General features: G+C 48.7%; 1 protein-coding gene across 2 annotated transcripts; it reads left to right on the forward strand.

Moving 5' to 3' along the window:
• Positions 1-5,070: 5,070 nt before the first annotated feature.
• On the forward strand, positions 5,071-16,782 carry SERPINA3 (serpin family A member 3). Of its 2 annotated transcripts, none has more exons than XM_054447470.2 (5): positions 5,071-5,190; positions 7,264-7,914; positions 12,017-12,290; positions 15,076-15,226; positions 16,340-16,782. In XM_054447470.2, exons 1-5 carry the CDS (start codon positions 5,124-5,126, stop codon positions 16,541-16,543), a joined length of 1,347 nt encoding a protein of 448 aa, XP_054303445.2. In that variant the 5' UTR covers positions 5,071-5,123; the 3' UTR covers positions 16,544-16,782. The 2 variants fall into 2 exon arrangements, with proteins under 2 accessions (XP_054303445.2, XP_063508108.1); XM_063652038.1 differs by having other exon boundaries at positions 5,171-5,186.
• Positions 16,783-17,861: the final 1,079 nt, after the last annotated feature.

Consider the following 17,861-nt stretch of genomic DNA (forward strand, 5'->3'; position numbering starts at 1 on the left):
GCTGGGAGAAGTTCAGGAATGGGGTACATGTGGCCTTGGGGCATCCACCTGGAGCTCCAGGTGACCAGCAGCACCCAGAACAATACTTGACCCTCTGCAGGTCCTCCAAAGCATCCTCAGTAGGACCTGCAGAAGGTCAAAAAATTTCTGCTTTCACGTTGGATGGAGGTTAAGACTAAGTCAGCTCAGCTATAAAGAAAATGATGCTCTTCCCTTTGAAAACTGGCACAAGACAAGGATGCCCTCTCTCACCACTCCTATTCAACATAGCATTGGAAGTTCTGGCCAGGGCAATCAGGCAAGAGAAAGAAATAAAGGGTATTCAATTAGGAAAAGAGGAAGTGAAGTCTCTATTTGCAGATGACATGATTGTATACTTAGAAAACCCCATTGTCTCAGCCCAAAATCTTCTTAAGCCAATGAGCAACTTTAGCAAAGTCTTAGGATACAAAATCAATGTGCAAAATTCACAAGCATTCCTATACAACAATAACAGACAAACAGAGAGCCAAATCATGAGTGAACTCCCATTCACAATTGCTACAAAGAGAATAAAATACCTAGGAATCCAACTTACAAGGAATGTGAAGGACCTCTTCAAGGAGAACTACAAACCCCTGCTCAACGAAACAAAAGAGGACACAAACAAATGGAAGAACATTCCATGCTCATGGATAATAAGAATCAATATCGCGAAAATGGTCATACTGCCCAAAGTAATTTATAGATGCAATGCTATCTCCATCAAGCTACCACTGACTTTCTTCACAGAATTGGAAAAAACCACTTTAAATTTCATATGGAACCAAAAAAGAGCCTGCATAGCCAAGACAATCCTAAGCCAAAAGAACAAAGCTGGAGGCATTATGCTACCTGACTTCAAACTATACTACAAGGCTACAGTAACCAAAAGAGTATGGTACTCATACCAAAACAGATATATAGAACAACGGAACAGAACAGAGGCCTCAGAAATAGCACCACACATCTACAACCATCTGATCTTTGACAAACCTGACAAAAACAAGCAATGGGAAAAGTATTCCCTATTTAATAAATGGTGCTGGGAAAACTGGCTAACCATATGTAGAAAGCTGAAGCTGGATCCCTTCCTTACACCTTATACAAAAATTAACTCAAGATGGATTAAAGACTTAAATGTAAGACCTAAAACCATAAAAACCCTAGAAGAAAACTTAGGCAATACCATTCAGGACATAGGACATAGGCAAAGACTTTATGACTAAAACACCAAAAGCAATGGCAACAAAAGCCAAAATTGACAAATGGGATTTAATTAAACTAAAGAGCTTCTGCACAGCAAAAGAAACTATCATCAGAGTAAACAGGTAACCTACAGAATGGGAGAAAAATTTTGCAATCTATCCATCTGACAAAGGGCTAATATCCAGAATCTACAAAGAACTTAAACAAATTTACAAGAAAAAACACAAACAATCCCATCAAAAAGTAGGCAAAGGATATGAACAGACACTTCTCAAAAGAAGACATTTATGCAGCCAACAGTCATATGAAAAAATGTGCATCATCACTGGTCCTCAGAGAAATGCAAATCAAAACCACAATGAGATACCATCTCATACCAGTTAGAATGGGGATCATTAAAAAGTCAGGAAACAACAGATACTGGAGAGTATGCGGAGAAATAGAAGTGCTTTTACACTGTTGGTGGGAGTGTAAATTAGTTCAACCATTGTGGAAGACAGTGTGGTGATTCCTCAAGGATCTAGAACTAGAAATACAATTTGACCCAGCAATCCCATTACTGGGTATATACCCAAAGGATTATAAATCATGCTACTATAAAGACACATGCACACGTATGTTTATTGCGGCACCATTCAAAATAGCAAAGACTTGGAACCAACCCAAATGTCCATCCATCAGTAATAGACTAGATAAAGAAAATGTGGCACATATACTACATATACTATCCAGCCATAAAAAAGGATGAGTTCATGTCCTTTTCAGGGACGTGGGTGAAGCTGGAAACCATCATTCTCAGCAAACTAATATGGGAACAGGAAACCAAACACCACATGTTCTCACTCATAAGTGGGAGCTGAACAATGAGAACATATGGACACAGGGAGGGGAACATCACATACTGGGGCCTGTTGGGGGGTTGGGGGCTGGTGGAGGGATACATTAGGAGAAACACCTAATGTAAATGACAAGTTGATGGGTGCAGCAAACCAACATGGCACGTGTATACCTACGTAACAAGCCTGCACATTGTGCACATGTACCCCACAACTTAAAGTATAATTTAAAAAAAGAAAGAAAGAAGGAAAATGATGTTCTTCTGAGGCTGGAGAACTTGAGAACACTCAGGTAATGGTCTGAGGCAAGATGACTAGTCATCTCCAATGTCCACTCTCTTTGTCTCTCTCATGGTAATGGAACTCTGAATTTTTAGCTGGGAGGTGGCTACCTAGAATCTTGACTGCACTGCACAGCCTCCTTTGTAGCTAAGTGTGGCCATGGGACAAAACTCCAGCCAACGGAACACAAGTGGAAATAACAGGCAATGTTCAAGGCATTCCTTTCAAAAGAAAGGGTGTGCCCTTCCCTTCGCCTGTGGTCCTTTCTATGGACTGGAAGGTGGACATAGCAGTGAGCCATCTTAGCCCAGACAAACAGATGTGGAGGGGCAGCTGAGCAACCAGACAGGAGGATGTGGTTTCTGACAACATGGAGCCACCATATCAACCCACTGCCTCCAAGTGGACCTGCAGGAGAGGGAAATGAACTTCAGTCCCATTTTAGCCACTATTTCTTTAGGATTCTGTGTAACTTGAACATATGTATTGGCCAGGTACAGTGGCTCACACCTATAATTCCAGCACTTCGGGAGGCTGAGGTGGGAGGATCCCTTGAGGCCAGGATTTCAAGACTAGCCTGGACAACACAATGAAACCCTGCGTCTACAAAAAAAAAAAAAAATTTAAAAATTAGCCAGGCATGGTGTTGTGCGCCTGTGGTTCCAGCTACTCAGAAGGCTGAGGCGGCAGGATATCTTGAGTCCAGGAGTCAGAGTCTTCAGTGAGCAATGAGCAATGATTGCGCCCCTACATTCCAGTCTTGGGTGACAAAGCGAGTCTCTCTCTCTCTCTCCCTCTCTCTCTCTCTATATATATAATATATATTTTAAAAAATTATATATAATATATAATCTGTATGTGTATATGTATATATGTATATATATACACACACACACACATATATAGAGAGATATATATAAAGATACACACACACACACACATTCAATTCTGAAAGTGGGAGCCTGAAAGTCATTTAAGGAAAATGGGCCCAGACAGTTATTGGTCATCTTAGTGCCTTATAGTCAACAAGTATGTAAGTACTCTAAAGATGCAGCACTATCACAACAAACAAAAAATCCTGTCCTCGTAGAGTGTACATTTAATATAATTTCATTTCATGTTGATTACCACTCTGTCAGGGAACATTACCTTGCATCTTAGACATGAGGAAATCAAGCTGTAGAGATTTCCCATGATTTGTTTGAAGTGAGTCAGTTGGTGAGTCAGACATCAGAGATTCAAGCCAGGTCAGCTCATGCCAGAGCTACAGCCTCGCCACTGGTCCGGTGACCTCCAAAGCATGCCGTCTAGAGAGGCCTGTCAGGGCTATCCCGGATGGGGACTGTGACCACGAGGAATCAAGAGGAAGGATTTTTTTTTTTTTTTTTGAGACAGAGTCTCGCTGTGTTGCTCAGGCTGGAGTGCAGTGGCGTGATCTTGGCTCACTGCAACCTCTGCCTCCTGGGTTCAAGCGATTCTCCTGCCTCAGCCTCCCAAGTAGCTGGGTTACAGGCATGCGCCATGATGCCCAGCTAATTTTTTTTTTTTTGTATTTTTAGTAAAGATGGGGTTTCACCATGTTAGCCAAGCTGGTCATGGACTCCTGACCTCAGGTGGTCTGCCCACCTCAGCCTCCCAAGGTGCTGGGATTACCAGCATGAGCCACTAGTCCCGGCCAGGATTTTTTTTTCTTTTTCATGAGCCAAAGAAAGTCCCCGGACTAGCTAAGAGAGAGGCCCAAGGATACCTGAAGGCTGGGGAGGAGGGACAACCACTTGTTGGGGTGAACCAATCGCAGAGATTCAGCAGGACAGAGGCCAAGGCTGAGGAGGCTCCCACAGAGAAACAGAGCCTGAGGACAAGGAGTTCCTCACACCACCTGTGCTCCCCGAAAGCTCCCCTCCACACCCCGCTCTAGGTGCCCTACTCTCTGGGGTTGGTGAAGGGGTGCCCAAAATGCAAACTGATCCACAGAAAAATAGAGTCCTGTATTTTAAAAATATCTCTAGGTTTATATATGGACATTCACATCACACAGACACACAGACACACATACAGCCACACACACACAGAGAGATACCAAAGAAAAGTGCCTTAGAAATACACCAAAATGTGGCCGGGCGAGGTGGCTCATGCCTGTAATCCCAGCACTTTGGGAGGCTGAGGTGGGCAGATCACGAGGTCAGGAGTTGGAGACCAGTCTGACCAACATGGTGAAACCCCGTCTCTACTAAAAATACAAAAATTAGCTGGGTGTGGTGGTGTGTGCCTGTAGTCCCAGCTACTCGGGAGGCTGAGGCAGAAAGTTGCTTGAACCCGGGAGGCAGAGGTTGCAGTGAGCTGAGATCACGCCACTGCACTCCAGCCTGGGCAACAAAGCAAGACTCCGTCTCACAATAAAAATAAAAAATAAAAAGCAATAAAAAAGAAATACACCAAAATGTTAGCTGGGGTCCTCTCTGGGTAGTAAAGTGCTGGGGGATATTTTCCAAAATCCTTCTTTACATTCTCTGAGTTTTTCCATGTTCTTCAATGAGTATTTAATAAGCAGATAAAAACTATTATAACAAAAGATTTTTTGTGTGTGTTTGTTTGACCTTTGGAGGAAGAGATTAGAGCTATTCCCATAACCAGGTTATTTGAGTGGGTCTAACAAGCCCATGTTACCAGAAATTATCTTCTGGTCATTTCCAGTCCGAGAACAGAACACTTGGTTGTCCTGGCATTTCTCAAGCAGGGGGAGGAGTTCTCTGCAGGAATAAATAAGCCTCAGCATTCATGAAAATCCACTACCCCAGACAGGCGGCTTTGGAATCCACCTGCTACATCCAGCTCCCTGAGGCAGGTAATCTATGATGTTTTACATCCTGGGAGTGGAGGAATCTGTTTTTCCAGGAGAGTTTTAGGCAGCAGCCTGGAGTTTGCGGAGTGTGAGGGGTAAGCAGAGGCCAGGAGGAGGTGTGCTCAGGTGTTAGGGGCCAGGGGTCTGTTCTCGGCTGCCGCTGATTCCCTGTGCCTTTTTTTTTTTTCGTTTTATTTCTTTTATTTTTTACTCTCAAGATCAGAATAACACAAACAAGAGTGCTAAATAAGATCTACCCAAATAGAGGCATCCTCTGCGTCTGAGTTTTCACACCTGCAAAGGGTAGAGGTGCCCTGGGGCCTCTATGGTCATTTCTGCCTTGATACTTACAGATTCTGATTCGAGTCAGCTGTGCATCTGACCCTCAGGGAAGAGGTGCTGTCCCCTTGCCTGGAGCAGGGTGCAGCTCTCAGAACATGTGGCAGATGTGATTATTGCAGCAGGTCCCTCTGAGCAGAGGCCACAGGCCTCACCATGATTTCAGGGTCTCCATGGGGCTGCCTCGGGGGCTCCACTTCCCCAAAAGGACCCCTGGCCAAGTCAACAGATGGGCTGTGTCTCTGTCCAGCAACAGAAAAGACAAACTGCTGGGAAACAGCCAGCCCTCCAACTTGCCCAAACAGAAAAGACAAGCCTTTGCCCCTGAAATAATTCTGGAGAAAAATATTGTCTAACATTTATCCAGAGAAATGGTTGCATCAGCCTGAGAGTAAACAATTGAAGCAAACAAGGTGCCTCTGTCCCTGGGCTTGGCCAAAGGCATTTCCACTGGCCTCCCCTCCTTCCCCTCCTTCCCCTCCTTCCCCTCCTTCCCCTCCTTCCCCTCCTTCCCTTCCTTCCCCTCTCTCTTCCCCTCTTCTTCTCCTCTCTCTACCTCTCTCCCCTCCCCTCCCTTCCAATCGCCTCTCTTCCCCGCTCTTCTCCCCAGCACCCAAGCTGCCCCTTTTCTCTTCTGAATTCTAGGACTGAGTGGGCGGAGGCTGAAGGCGAATAATCTTGTTTGCTGTGGTCACCGGCTTGGAACTCAGCCCTTCCAGGGTCTCTTGTGCAGTAGCTCATGGCTCTTCTCTGGCTTGTAGTTTCAGGAAAGGGGTAGTATGGGAGGTGGTGACCCCTCGGTACATCTAATATGAACCAGGTGCCTTCATCATTTATCTCACCTGAGCCACTTAACAGGTTGTACAGAGACGGAAACAGGTTCAGAGAGGTACAGTCACCTGCTTGCCACTACACAGCAATCAAAAGTGGCCAAAATAAAATCCCAGTCCAAGTCTGGGAGACTCCAAAACCGTCTCTGCCTTCTCCCCACTAAGAGGCCCTTGCAGGCTTATGGTGGACACAGACACCACGTGGCAATCTGGCAGGGGCAGAAAAGAACATTTGCCTTTCTTTGGTCTTGCTGCCGACCATTATGAGGGCCATCGAGGCTCCAGACACTGTACCAGGGACTTTCATTTCCCTCTCTCAGTCAACCCTCACTGCCACCCAGCATCACACCGTGGAGGCCTGCGGAGGCCACACCACGTGACATCTAGAGGCTGGGAGAGTCACTGTGGCCTCTGTCTCTGCCCAGGGCTCCTTCATCCCTGGGTTCTACTTTGGTGGCAGTTGGGGGAATGGGGGAAGTGAGCCCCTGCTTTCTAATCCCCTAGGATGAGGTCTGCTCACAAAGCAGGAGGAGAGGAGCAGGCATTCTAATTGGACTGAACCTCGGACCCCCCATCAGCTTACAGACCGAGGAGCCAGGCAAACCTGGCTGCCCACTGGGCTCCTTTACCTGTTTGCTGCATGGCCTTGGGCAAGCCCCCTCACCACTCCGTGCCCGGTTTTTTTCCACTGGAAGAAAATGGCAACAATTATGGTACTTACCTCAAAGGGTGAAATGAAGCAGAGTGATGCGTGTTGTGTGCCCCAGAGAGCACCTACCTGAGGGAGGCTCCAAAGCTAGCAAGAGGCAGCAGAACAGGGACCAGGATGCAGGCCAGGTGGAGGGCAGTGGGGGGTGGTCGGGGCTCCATGTGGCCCTCTGAGACTTAAAGGATCTTTGCTTTGCAGATTTGAGAATGGAGAGAATGTTACCTTTCCTGGCTCTGGGGCTCTTGGTGGCTGGGTTCTGCCCTGCTGTCCTCTGCCACCCTAACTGCCCACTTGACGAGGAGAATCCAACCCAGGAGAACCAAGACCGGGGGACACATGTGGACCTCGGATTAGCCTCCACTAACGTGGACTTCGCTTTCAGCCTGTACAAGCAGTTAGTCCTGAAGGCCCCTGATAAGAATGTCATCTTCTCCCCACTGAGCATCTCCACTGCCTTGGCCTTCCTGTCTCTGGGGGCCCATAATACCACCCTGACAGAGATTCTCACAGGCCTCAGATTCAACCTCACAGAGACTTCTGAGGCAGAAATTCACCAGAGCTTCCAGCACCTCCTGCGCACCCTCAACCAGTCCAGCGACGAGCTGCAGCTGAGTATGGGAAATGCCATGTTTGTCGAAGAGCAACTCAGTCTGCTGGACAGGTTCATGGAGGATGCCAAGAGGCTGTATGGCTCCGAAGCCTTTGCCACTGACTTTCAGGACTCAGCTGCAGCTAAGAAGCTCATCAATGACTACGTGAAGAATAGAACTAGGGGGAAAATCACAGATCTGATCAAGGACCTTGACTCACAGACAATGATGGTCCTGGTGAATTACATCTTCTTTAAAGGTGAGTGCCTGGCTTGGGGTTCAGAAGAGATGGATCTCAGGGCTATTTCTGTCCTGACTCAACAATGGTGTTATTAGGCAAACCACGGTAGAGGAGAGTGCCCACGGCGTGGGGGCAGCGTGACCATCAAGGCCCCGCCCTGCCCATAGGCATCGCTGTCTCCTGTAGGGTTCTTCCAAATTACAGTTTGTCCTTCCAAGACATAACTCAGTGGAGCCCATCAGCCCCTGGTCTGAGTCAGTGTGGTGCTTTTCACTCTGATTTAAACTTGTCCGGCAAACAGAAAGAAGGAGCTCTCCTTTCAAACCACTCCAGGGCGCGTAGGAGCTACAGCTCCCTCCTTGCAGGGGCGCTGCTAGACTGGGCCAGGAAGCCGCTCTGTCTGGATGCACTTGGGGCTCCTGCCCTGCACATGTGGGAGGAGCACGGTCCAGCCAGGGGCCTTGGTATCTGGAGGTGGCCAGGTGGGGCTGGGGCCATCTTCACAGGGCAAGATAATCCCCAAGGAGCCTGGCCACTTCCAAGATTCTATGATTCTACTCTGCTATCATCTTTAATTATTTTTAAAAATATGTCACTGACACATAACAAATGAGGGCGGAAATGGCATTGTTCCCATCTGGGGAAGAGCCTCAAGGGTGGGCGGTATACAAAACATGACCCTTTGCCAGATTCTAACTGGTCCAATGCCCAATCCAATCCCATTGATAGAAACTCAACCAATGCAAACCTCAGCCTGCAAGCTCCGAAGGGGCGGAGTGCAAGCAGGTAGCTTCTGCCTCCTGGAGCCCACAGTCCAGATGGGAACAAAAAAAGAGATAGGGAGACAAAGAGTGATCACTAAGTCAGAGAGTGGAAAGGCACTTAGGAGACATGAGCTGCTTGGAGGCAGAGTCCTGCTTGGAAGCTGTTGGTTGATTCCTGGGCAAGCCGCTTCCCCTCCTGGGCCTGGGTTTTCATCTGTAAATGAAGGCGTGGATCCAGATCTCCCTCTAAGACTACTCCACGCCTCACATGCCATTTGTTCTCTGAGTTTCCCGTGTTCTCGCCTCCTACCACCTAGCCCTGTGCTAGGACTCTCCCCTCCAGGACACAGTAGCCAGCCCAGCTTTCCCCTCCCCACCTGCCTCTAACAATGGGAAACAGGCAGGTGGTAAACAGGTGGGCAGTGGAGGTGGCCCCATGTCTCCAGCCTCCCCTGGAAGCTCCCACTCCCCTCATTGTTCAGTGCTCTGGTCCTCCTGGAGTGGAGACCTGCAGGGCCCCTCCCCTTCCTCTGTTGACCTCTCCTCACTCTCCAGGTGCCAGGTATGCTCCCTGCCTCAGCCTGGTTTACATACAGTGTATGTGATGGGGCTTGGTCACTGCTGGGGCTGCCCTGTGGAAGGTGGAGGGGGCCGAGCATGCATGAGCTTCAGGCTGAGACAGTCCCAGCTCAGAACCCTGGAGTGCTTGTTCCCTCCCTTTCTGCTCTTCCTCTTCCATTGCACCCACTGGACCCACGAGCATGCAAGGATTGACTCACCCAGTGATGCTAGAACTATGTATTCAACTGAAAGTAAGAGGGTGGGGGCATCCAACCAGGGACAGAAGATGGGAATTCAAGAAAGGAAGGTTTCCCCTAGAAAATGGTTTTCGTCTTTTCTCTTAAATCCAGATAGAATAAGAAGCGAAGGCCATTACAGCAGAGAGAAGTCGAGTCAAGCAGAGATCAGATACTAAAGACACTAGACTAACCAGACATTCGGGCCCTCAGTCGAACAGCTGAGGATGTCAGAAGATGTTAAGGAGGCAGAATTGGAAAACTTGGTGACTGGCAGACAGAAATGGGGGGAGATGGGAGTAGATGTGAGAAGATTTAAAGGCTTGTAGAGCCTGGGTGGTGATTTCATCCACCAAACCTATCCCTCTCCCCATTCTGGCACACAAGGCAGCAGTCAGGGTCCCCAGAGGCAGCCCATCTTCCTGGCAGGGACCCATGCTGGAGATCTGGCCAGCTGAAAAACCCCAAAGGAGCTCGGTGCCCTGGGTAATATGGGAACGTGCTCCATGGCACTGCCCTCACATGGAGGCCACAGAAGCCCCTGAATGGCTGCTGCAGTTGGTTGATGGGGACACCTGTTCAACTGAAATATCTCCTACCCTGAGATGGGTCCTTGCTCCAAGGGGTCTTTACAATTACATTTGTCCCCACTCATTCCATGCTGGGAGGCTGCAGGGACCAGAGAAGCTGAGATGGTCTTTGGGGAGGGGAAGGAAGGATGGACTGTTATTTTGGTCCTAGAAAGCCCAAAGGTGGAGAAGTGTCAAGAAGGAAGATGAGGACACAAGAGAATGTAGGGCCACCCAGAAACTGGCTCTCATTGCAATTACAGAAAGAAAAAGCAAAATAAAAAAAGCAAAGAAGCTCCCATTTATCGAGCACCTACTCTCACCAGCCATTCACATGCAATACCTCGTTTAATTCTCACAGCAGCTCTGAAAGGTGGATGGTGGTATTGCCATTTGTTAGGTAGGAGACATGAAGTCCAGAAAAGCAAATAATTAAACATCCAAAGTTGACCTGGGCCCATTTGAAAATTCCTTTTGCTCCCTCATTTTAACCCCTAAAGTAAAGCCATTTGTGACTTTATGAGCTTTTACCAAGCATCTCCTAAAACCAAGATGGAGGTGAAAGATTGTGGAGCCCACAACCTAGAGAAAGGATTGACAATTTTTTTCCATAAAGGGCCTAGTAGTATTTTAGTCTGTGTGGTCCACATGAGGGCAGATTCTTCTTTTTGACTTCCTCCTCTGCATCTTCTTCATCTTCTCTTTCCTCTTCATTTTTTTTACAACCTTTGAAAAATATAAGCACCATTCTTAGCTTTAGGTACACACAAAAATAAGCTATGGCTGTATTGGCTTACAGGCTATAGTTTCCTGACCCCTGTTCTAGGGGAGGAAAATAATTGTACCCAACTAAACGCATGCAAATCATGGACCTATGTCATGATTCCCAAAGAATGAGTTTCATGGAATTTTCAACATTTTAAATATTTTACTCCATTCTTCCCTTGCTTGCACAGTTTCTGATGAGAAGTCTGCTGTCATTTTCATCCTTATTCCTTTTCAGATAAGGTGGTGTTTTCCTCCCTCTGCCCCTACCTCTACCTCTTTCAAGATTTTCTCTTTCTCTTTACTATGGTAAATAGGCCTTTAGTGAGAAGAGTTATGTCAGTCTGGCTAGGAGTCAGGCTGCATTTCATGTTTGTGATAGCTAGAGGTGCCAGAGGCAGTTTCATGGAATTTTACCTTTGCAACACTGAGAGCCTAGGCAGCCTCAGAGTCAGAACACCCACAGTTGAATCCTCGGCCTGACAGACACTGAATCCAGGGCAAGTCTTAGCTGGATATTCATGGTCTGTAGAGGTGGACATGAGTGAGATATGAGCTAAGGACCATAGCCAGCTCATGGCTTTTGTGATATCCAACACCCCTACCCCCTAAGATGTCACAAGTATCCCTAGGCTTTTATTCCCATGGTCTTTCCTGGCTCTGAGTTCTATCTTCCATTAAGGTTCTCCCTGTTCCTCCCCTCATTCACACTGATTGGCATCTCTTCTGTCTGCCCTCACCAACTCACATACATAACCCAGTCTCTTTCCTCTTATTTCCACCCAAAGCCCTCCCACAAGCCACTGTTATATGTTCACATCCCTGTAATGCCAGTGAGTAATAATTGCTAATGAGACATTTTTCCTTTTAAGGAACAAAGGCTGTCCCATTTCTCCTCAGGCACCAGCCTCCCACGTGTTGTCATGCCTCTTTCCCCCACTTTCCCTAAACCTTCTTTCTCTCTTGCACTCCTTATTCCCAGGTTCCTATTGATTTCTCGTTTAGCACAAGGAACTAGGTCTTTCTTTCGTGGCCCTTTTCCCAATCCAAGCCTGCTGGGCTCTCCCTCATCCCCAATAACATTTACTCTTGCCAAGCTACTTCTCTAAACCAAAGCAGGGTCACTCCTATGAGGGACTCTGGGCACTTCCACTGCTGGGGAAGGGGGTCGAGGCAGGGTGACCCTCGCACTCACACCTTCTCCAACTGCTTGCTCCACCTTCAGCCAAATGGAAGATGCCCTTTGACCCCCAAGATACTCATCAGTCAAGGTTCTACTTGAGCAAGAAAAAGTGGGTAATGGTGCCCATGATGAGTTTGCATCACCTGACTACACCTTACTTCCGGGACGAGGAGCTGTCCTGCACCGTGGTGGAGCTGAAGTACACAGGCAATGCCAGCGCACTCTTCATCCTCCCTGATCAAGACAAGATGGAGGAAGTGGAAGCCATGCTGCTCCCAGAGACCCTGAAGCGGTGGAGAGACTCACTGGAGTTCAGGTGATTCTTCCTGGCCCCCCAAGACCCCACATCTCTCCACGTCAAGGTCTCACCAATGTCCAGGGACAAGGGCACGGTGGTGGGAGAACTCATACAGGGACAGGTGGAATTTACACTTACTTTGCCCTATGCTGCCTGCATGGCTTTGGGCTTAATTTTTCTTTTTCTTCTTTAAGATGATGACATCAGACAGGACAAGGGGCTGAGGCTTCCTCTGACTCCAGCATGTTCTAAGTCATGAGAAATCCTCTGCACAGTCCCAAACATTCATGCATGGTTTCTCCTGGTCTCAATTTCTTGAAGGGAGAGAGAAACAGAAGAAATTGTGATCAGTTGAGGGCTGCAGTGAGATGGACTCTGAGAATCAGTTCTGCACTGGTGAACCACTATATTTATTCATTCGCTCAACATTTGCTGCATGATTAATTGAGCACCTACTATGTGTCAGACACTAATTTGCACCCTGAGAGTAAATCAGCAAATAAAACACAAGATTCCCTGCCCTCCTGGAACTTAATTTGTAACTGGAGAGGGGACAGGCAATAAATAAATATAATAAATAAGTTACTTGATATGTTAGAAGGTGAGAAATTGAGTAGGGGGATAGAAATTGAGTAGAGGAGGATGAAAGGATCAGGAAAACTGGAACTTGTGTTAGTTTGTGATTTTAAATAGAGTAGCCATTAGGTGATGTTTGAGCATCCATATAACAGAGGGGAGGGGTGGAGTCATGTTGGTATATTAGGGAAAAGCATTCCTGGCAGAGGGAATAGTCAGTGCAAAGCCTCTGAGGTGGAAGTGAGCTTGATATGGTCAAAGAAGAGTGAGGCCAGAGCAGCTGGAGCAGAGTGAGTGAGGAGAGAGTTGAGAGAGGTCAGGAGTCCCCAAAGGGGTGGAGCAGCTTATGTAGGGCCACGTAGACCCCTAGAAAACCTTGCCGTTCCTCCTGTCTGTGAAATGGAAAGCCATCAGGAGGTCTGGAGGAGTGCTGCGATCCGAGTGTTGTTTTAAAAGACTAATCCTGGCTGCTGAGAGGAGAATAACTGTAGAGCAGGTGTGGAGTCAGTGACACCCGCAGGAACCAGGCACAGACATGAGGTGGGAGCCCACTGTGGCTGGGATCCAGGAGGGAGCCATGTATGTGAGAAGTCATTGAGCTCTGGATAAATCTGAGGGTAGAGGAACAGGCTGGGACACACGGAATTGAGCTGACCGATTTCTTGGGGACACAGTGAGGAGGAGCAGTAGTTCCGGGCCCAGACCCTGCAGTGGGCCCAGGGCGTGCATGTGGGCAGCTGTGTGGGGTAGAGAGGAAGGAGCACCAGCCTTGGGTTCAGACCGTGGTGGCTGGTGTGACCTGGAGCAGGTCGCTGCTCTTCTCTGGAGCTCAGCTACCTCCTGAAGAGAAAGTAGTGTCCTTTCCCCACCACCCCTGTTTTCACTGGGTGATTTTGAGAATCCGGTGAGGTATTGTATGTTGAAGCCATAATAAACCACCAAGGGCAAGGGAGCTGCTTCAACACTAACCTGAGGCTGCAACCCCTGCCCCAACCACTGTCCAGAAGGCTGGACGCCTCTCGGGATTGCCTGACCCTCAGCCCCTCCTCACTCTAGATCCCAGCAGACCCCAGAACGTGGGGGTCCTACCCAACCCATCCGTTTACTCCCAGACTCCTTCCTCCTTTAGCACCAAATAGCCACCAGGGAGCAGGGGCTCAGCAAATAGTTTTGAGTGGAAAGAATTCTCCAGACACTTTTGATTTACAAAATGCTGAGGAAACATGTGTCCACACACTCCTGGCCCACAGAGAATGCTCAATAGATACTTGTTGAATGAAGGATGGAATGAACGGACAAACATACGAATGAATGAATAAAAATAGAAATAGGACACCTTCCTCCTTCATGGGACTCAGAGTTTAATAGAAGACACAGCCTCCTGTATAATTGTAAGACCAGGCAAACAGTGACAGGCATCTTAAGAGGGCTATAAACTAAGGGAGGGGGAGTTCGCAGGTGGGAGGTGTGACCTGGGCCTCTAGGAGCTTGCTACCTGCTCTATGCCAGCCCACACCTGGCTCGAGGGACAGTGCCCACTGGTGAGGCAAGATGGGAACCTCCAATTGATTGTTTCAGGATCCCCAAAGCTCTTCTAATACAATCAGACTCTTCAGAGGCCCCCAGGCCCTTTTTGACCTGCCTCTGGCTCCTGGCCCACCTCATCCCTCACTACCCTCCTCCTTGAAACACTGAGATCACCCACCGCCCTGTGGAGCAACTTCTCCTGCTCCCACCTTCTTCCAGGTTCTTCCACCTGCCTCCTGTCCACCTCTTCACCTAGCTAGCTCCTTTCCTGCCTTTGGGACTCAGCCTCAACACCACCTCCTACAGGAAGCCCTCCTGGTGCCCCCCGTGAAGCAGGCTGCCATGCAGCCACTGCAGCTGGCCCAGCCCAGGCTCTCAACACACTCAGGGGTCCCTGCTGGTGTGAAGGTGCTTCAACTGCATTGCAAGCTGCAGGGAAAGGGCAGGGCCAGGCTGGAGCAGGACCACAACTCCAGGCTTGGTGCGCTGCCTGGAGACTTTCACACTTGCAGATCTGAATGAATAATTAATGAATAAGAAGAGTAAAGACAGGGGTTAAGAAATTGAGGAACAGATTATTTATTTTCCAAACAGAAGGGGGCGACTGTAGAGGAAACCAGGGAAGACCATGATGCGAGGCGGGAGGCAGGTAGGCACTGATCAGCAGAGGTTCAGATACTTTTTTTTTCTCATTTTCTAGACGGATAGATGAGCTCTACCTGCCAAAGTTTTCCATCTCGAGGGCCTTTAACCTGGAAAACATACTTCTCCAGCTGGGCATTGTGGAAGCCTTCACCAGCAAGGCTGACCTGTCAGGGATCACAGGGGCCAGGAACCTAGTAGTCTCCCAGGTGAGTCTTTAGACCTGGGTCAATTCATCCTTTGTATCCGAACTTGAATTGGTGAAGGCCAGATGGACTTTGGGGTACTCTTGAACTTGGGTTAATGCACGTGCATTTCTCATTATGTACTCACCCTGCTTGGGACACCCCCAAGCCAAGGAGAGCTAGGTTACAGCCCAGCTCCTCCTGCCGTGTTAGGGGTTGATCCTCTGCAACATAATGTCACCCAGGCTTGGAATCAGAGAGCCATGGGCACCATTCCACACTATACCATTTACTATCCATGGGGGCAAACAATTAAAGTCCTCCACCCCCAGCTTTTCATGTGTAAAATGGTAGTGATAGTTCTTGGCTAGTATCCAGTGCCTGGCTGGACAGGTAATGCCAATAAGTAATAACAATGATTATCTGGCAATTGTAATGAAAATATGCTCGGAGTATGAGAGAAGACTACTTGGGACACTCAGCCTGTGTTACTAAAAGCAGAGGCGCCAAGGCAGGGTGGCCATGCAGCCTTTTGCTCTTGTCTGCCCTCTGTGCTCACACAGCACTGGGTTGAGGTCTGCACTCCACCTTTCAAACAGCAAAGTAACAGAGGGCTGTGTGTAGAGGAGCAGACCCATATGGTTCAGGAATTCAAGGCAATGAAAAGTACTTGAAAGCCCCAGGATGTTTAAGCTAGAGCAGGAGAGATGCTGAAAGCCATGCTGGCCTGGCTGAGGAGGTTTCTGCAGCAGCTGCTTGTGGTCAACAGCTGCCGGGATGTTGCTTGGAAGAAAAATGCTTTACATTGCTCTTGCTCTTCCTCCCAACAGTAGTGGCTGTTTTGGGGGCATAATAGACTCTCAACTCAGACAGAAAGGGATGCATATGAGGTGCTCCATTCTTTACCTCGATGGCTCTGGGCAAATCATACATAGCATCTGGGTCTCCATTTGCACATCTAGGCATCAGGACTGTGCAAAACTAGTTGGCAGGGGAGTTGGGAGGAGCAAACATTCAACAGCACAAAGGCAGTGCTAGGTGCTCAATGCACATTAGTCCCCTTCGCGGCACACAGGCAGGTCACTGACCTCCTGCTCATCTGTGTCTCCCGTGAGTAATGTTCTGCTGTCCCCACAGGTGGTCCATAAGGCTGTGCTTGATGTGTTTGAGGAGGGCACAGAAGCATCCGCTGCCACAGCAGTCAAAATCACCCTCCTTTCTGCATTAGTGGACCCAATGACCATTGTGCGTTTCAACAGGCCCTTCCTGATGATCATTGTTCCTACAGACACCCAGAACCTCCTCTTCATTAGCAAAGTCATCAATCCCAAGCAAGCCTAGAGCTTGCCATCAAGCAGTGGGGCTCTCAGTAAGGAGCTTGGAATGCAAGCTGGATGCCTGGGTCTCTGGGCACAGCCTGGCCCCTGTGCACCGAGCGGCCATGGCATGTGTGGCCCTGTCTGCTTATCCTTGGAAGGTGACAGTGATTCCCTGTGTAGCTCCCACAGGCACAGGGGCCCATGGACTCTTCAGTCTGGCGGGTCCTGGGCCTCCTGACAGCAATAAATAATTTCCTTGGACACATTGCTTGTGCCTTTCCATGCTGACTACCAGACTGCGCCCCTGAGGCTACTTGTGCCCCAAAGACAAGCCCCCTGAGCCCCCATGCAGGCTCAACTCCACCTCAAGATCTGGGCTCCTTCTGCCTTCAGCTGCAGCAGCCTGCCCAGGACCACCTAAGCTTGTGGCCAAGCTCACTCAGACCTCAGGCCCAGAGTTGGGAGGGGACCCTGCTGCTCTAAGGCCAATTCCTGCCCCCCAGGCTTCTGGGTGCCCACTTTCAGTTTCCCTCTTTCCATCCCCAGGGCCCAGGCTCCACCTGGCTCTTTCCAGAGCTCCTAGCCCTGACCACATCTGGCCCAGCCCCCGGACTCCTCGCTCCTGCAGCTGGGCAGGGCTTTATCATGGGACATCCTTCTTCTGCCCTTTAGCACCCCCAATTTGGGGGCAGTAGCTACTTTCTGGGTTTCCAGACAGAGCCCCTCAACTGCCTCACCAGTTCCTAGCCCTGGCTCTGTGAATGATCTCCCTCAACAACCAGAATGCAGGGCTGAGGACAAATGAGCCGTCAGCGCACAACTGCAATAAAAGCAATCGTGTAGTCAGGGATTTAACCGAGGCTCCCAGGCACCTTGCAATCTCTATCACAAAGGCGATAACGATAATGTTGACAACAGCTCAATACGTGAGGTTTTGATGCCAGACAATCTGCTAAGATCTCTCCCTGAAATAAGCAATTGAATCTTCCTCATGTCCCTATGAGATAAATGCTCTCAGCAGTCCCATTCTATGGATGAGGAAACCGAGGCACAGAGAGGCTTAGTAATTTTCCCAAGGCTACATAGCTAGTAATTATTGCCTGTAGAATGTTATCCCAACACTCCTGACACCAGAGGCGCCCTCTTAACCACAAAGTGATTTCTGTAGGGATTCCCTTCATGGAATGTACAACCTGATGGCAAATAGACGGTGAAACAAATCTGTGGAAGCTGAGGGAGAGCACCAAATTCAGTTTGGGAAGTCAGGGAAGGCTTCTTGGAGGAGGCAACTTCTGTGCTGAGGTCAGGGAAAGAGAAGGTGGTCAAGTGAACAGAGAGGA

This window comes from Pongo pygmaeus, chromosome 15, assembly GCF_028885625.2.
Source record: "Pongo pygmaeus isolate AG05252 chromosome 15, NHGRI_mPonPyg2-v2.0_pri, whole genome shotgun sequence".
Lineage (NCBI taxonomy): Eukaryota > Metazoa > Chordata > Mammalia > Primates > Hominidae > Pongo > Pongo pygmaeus.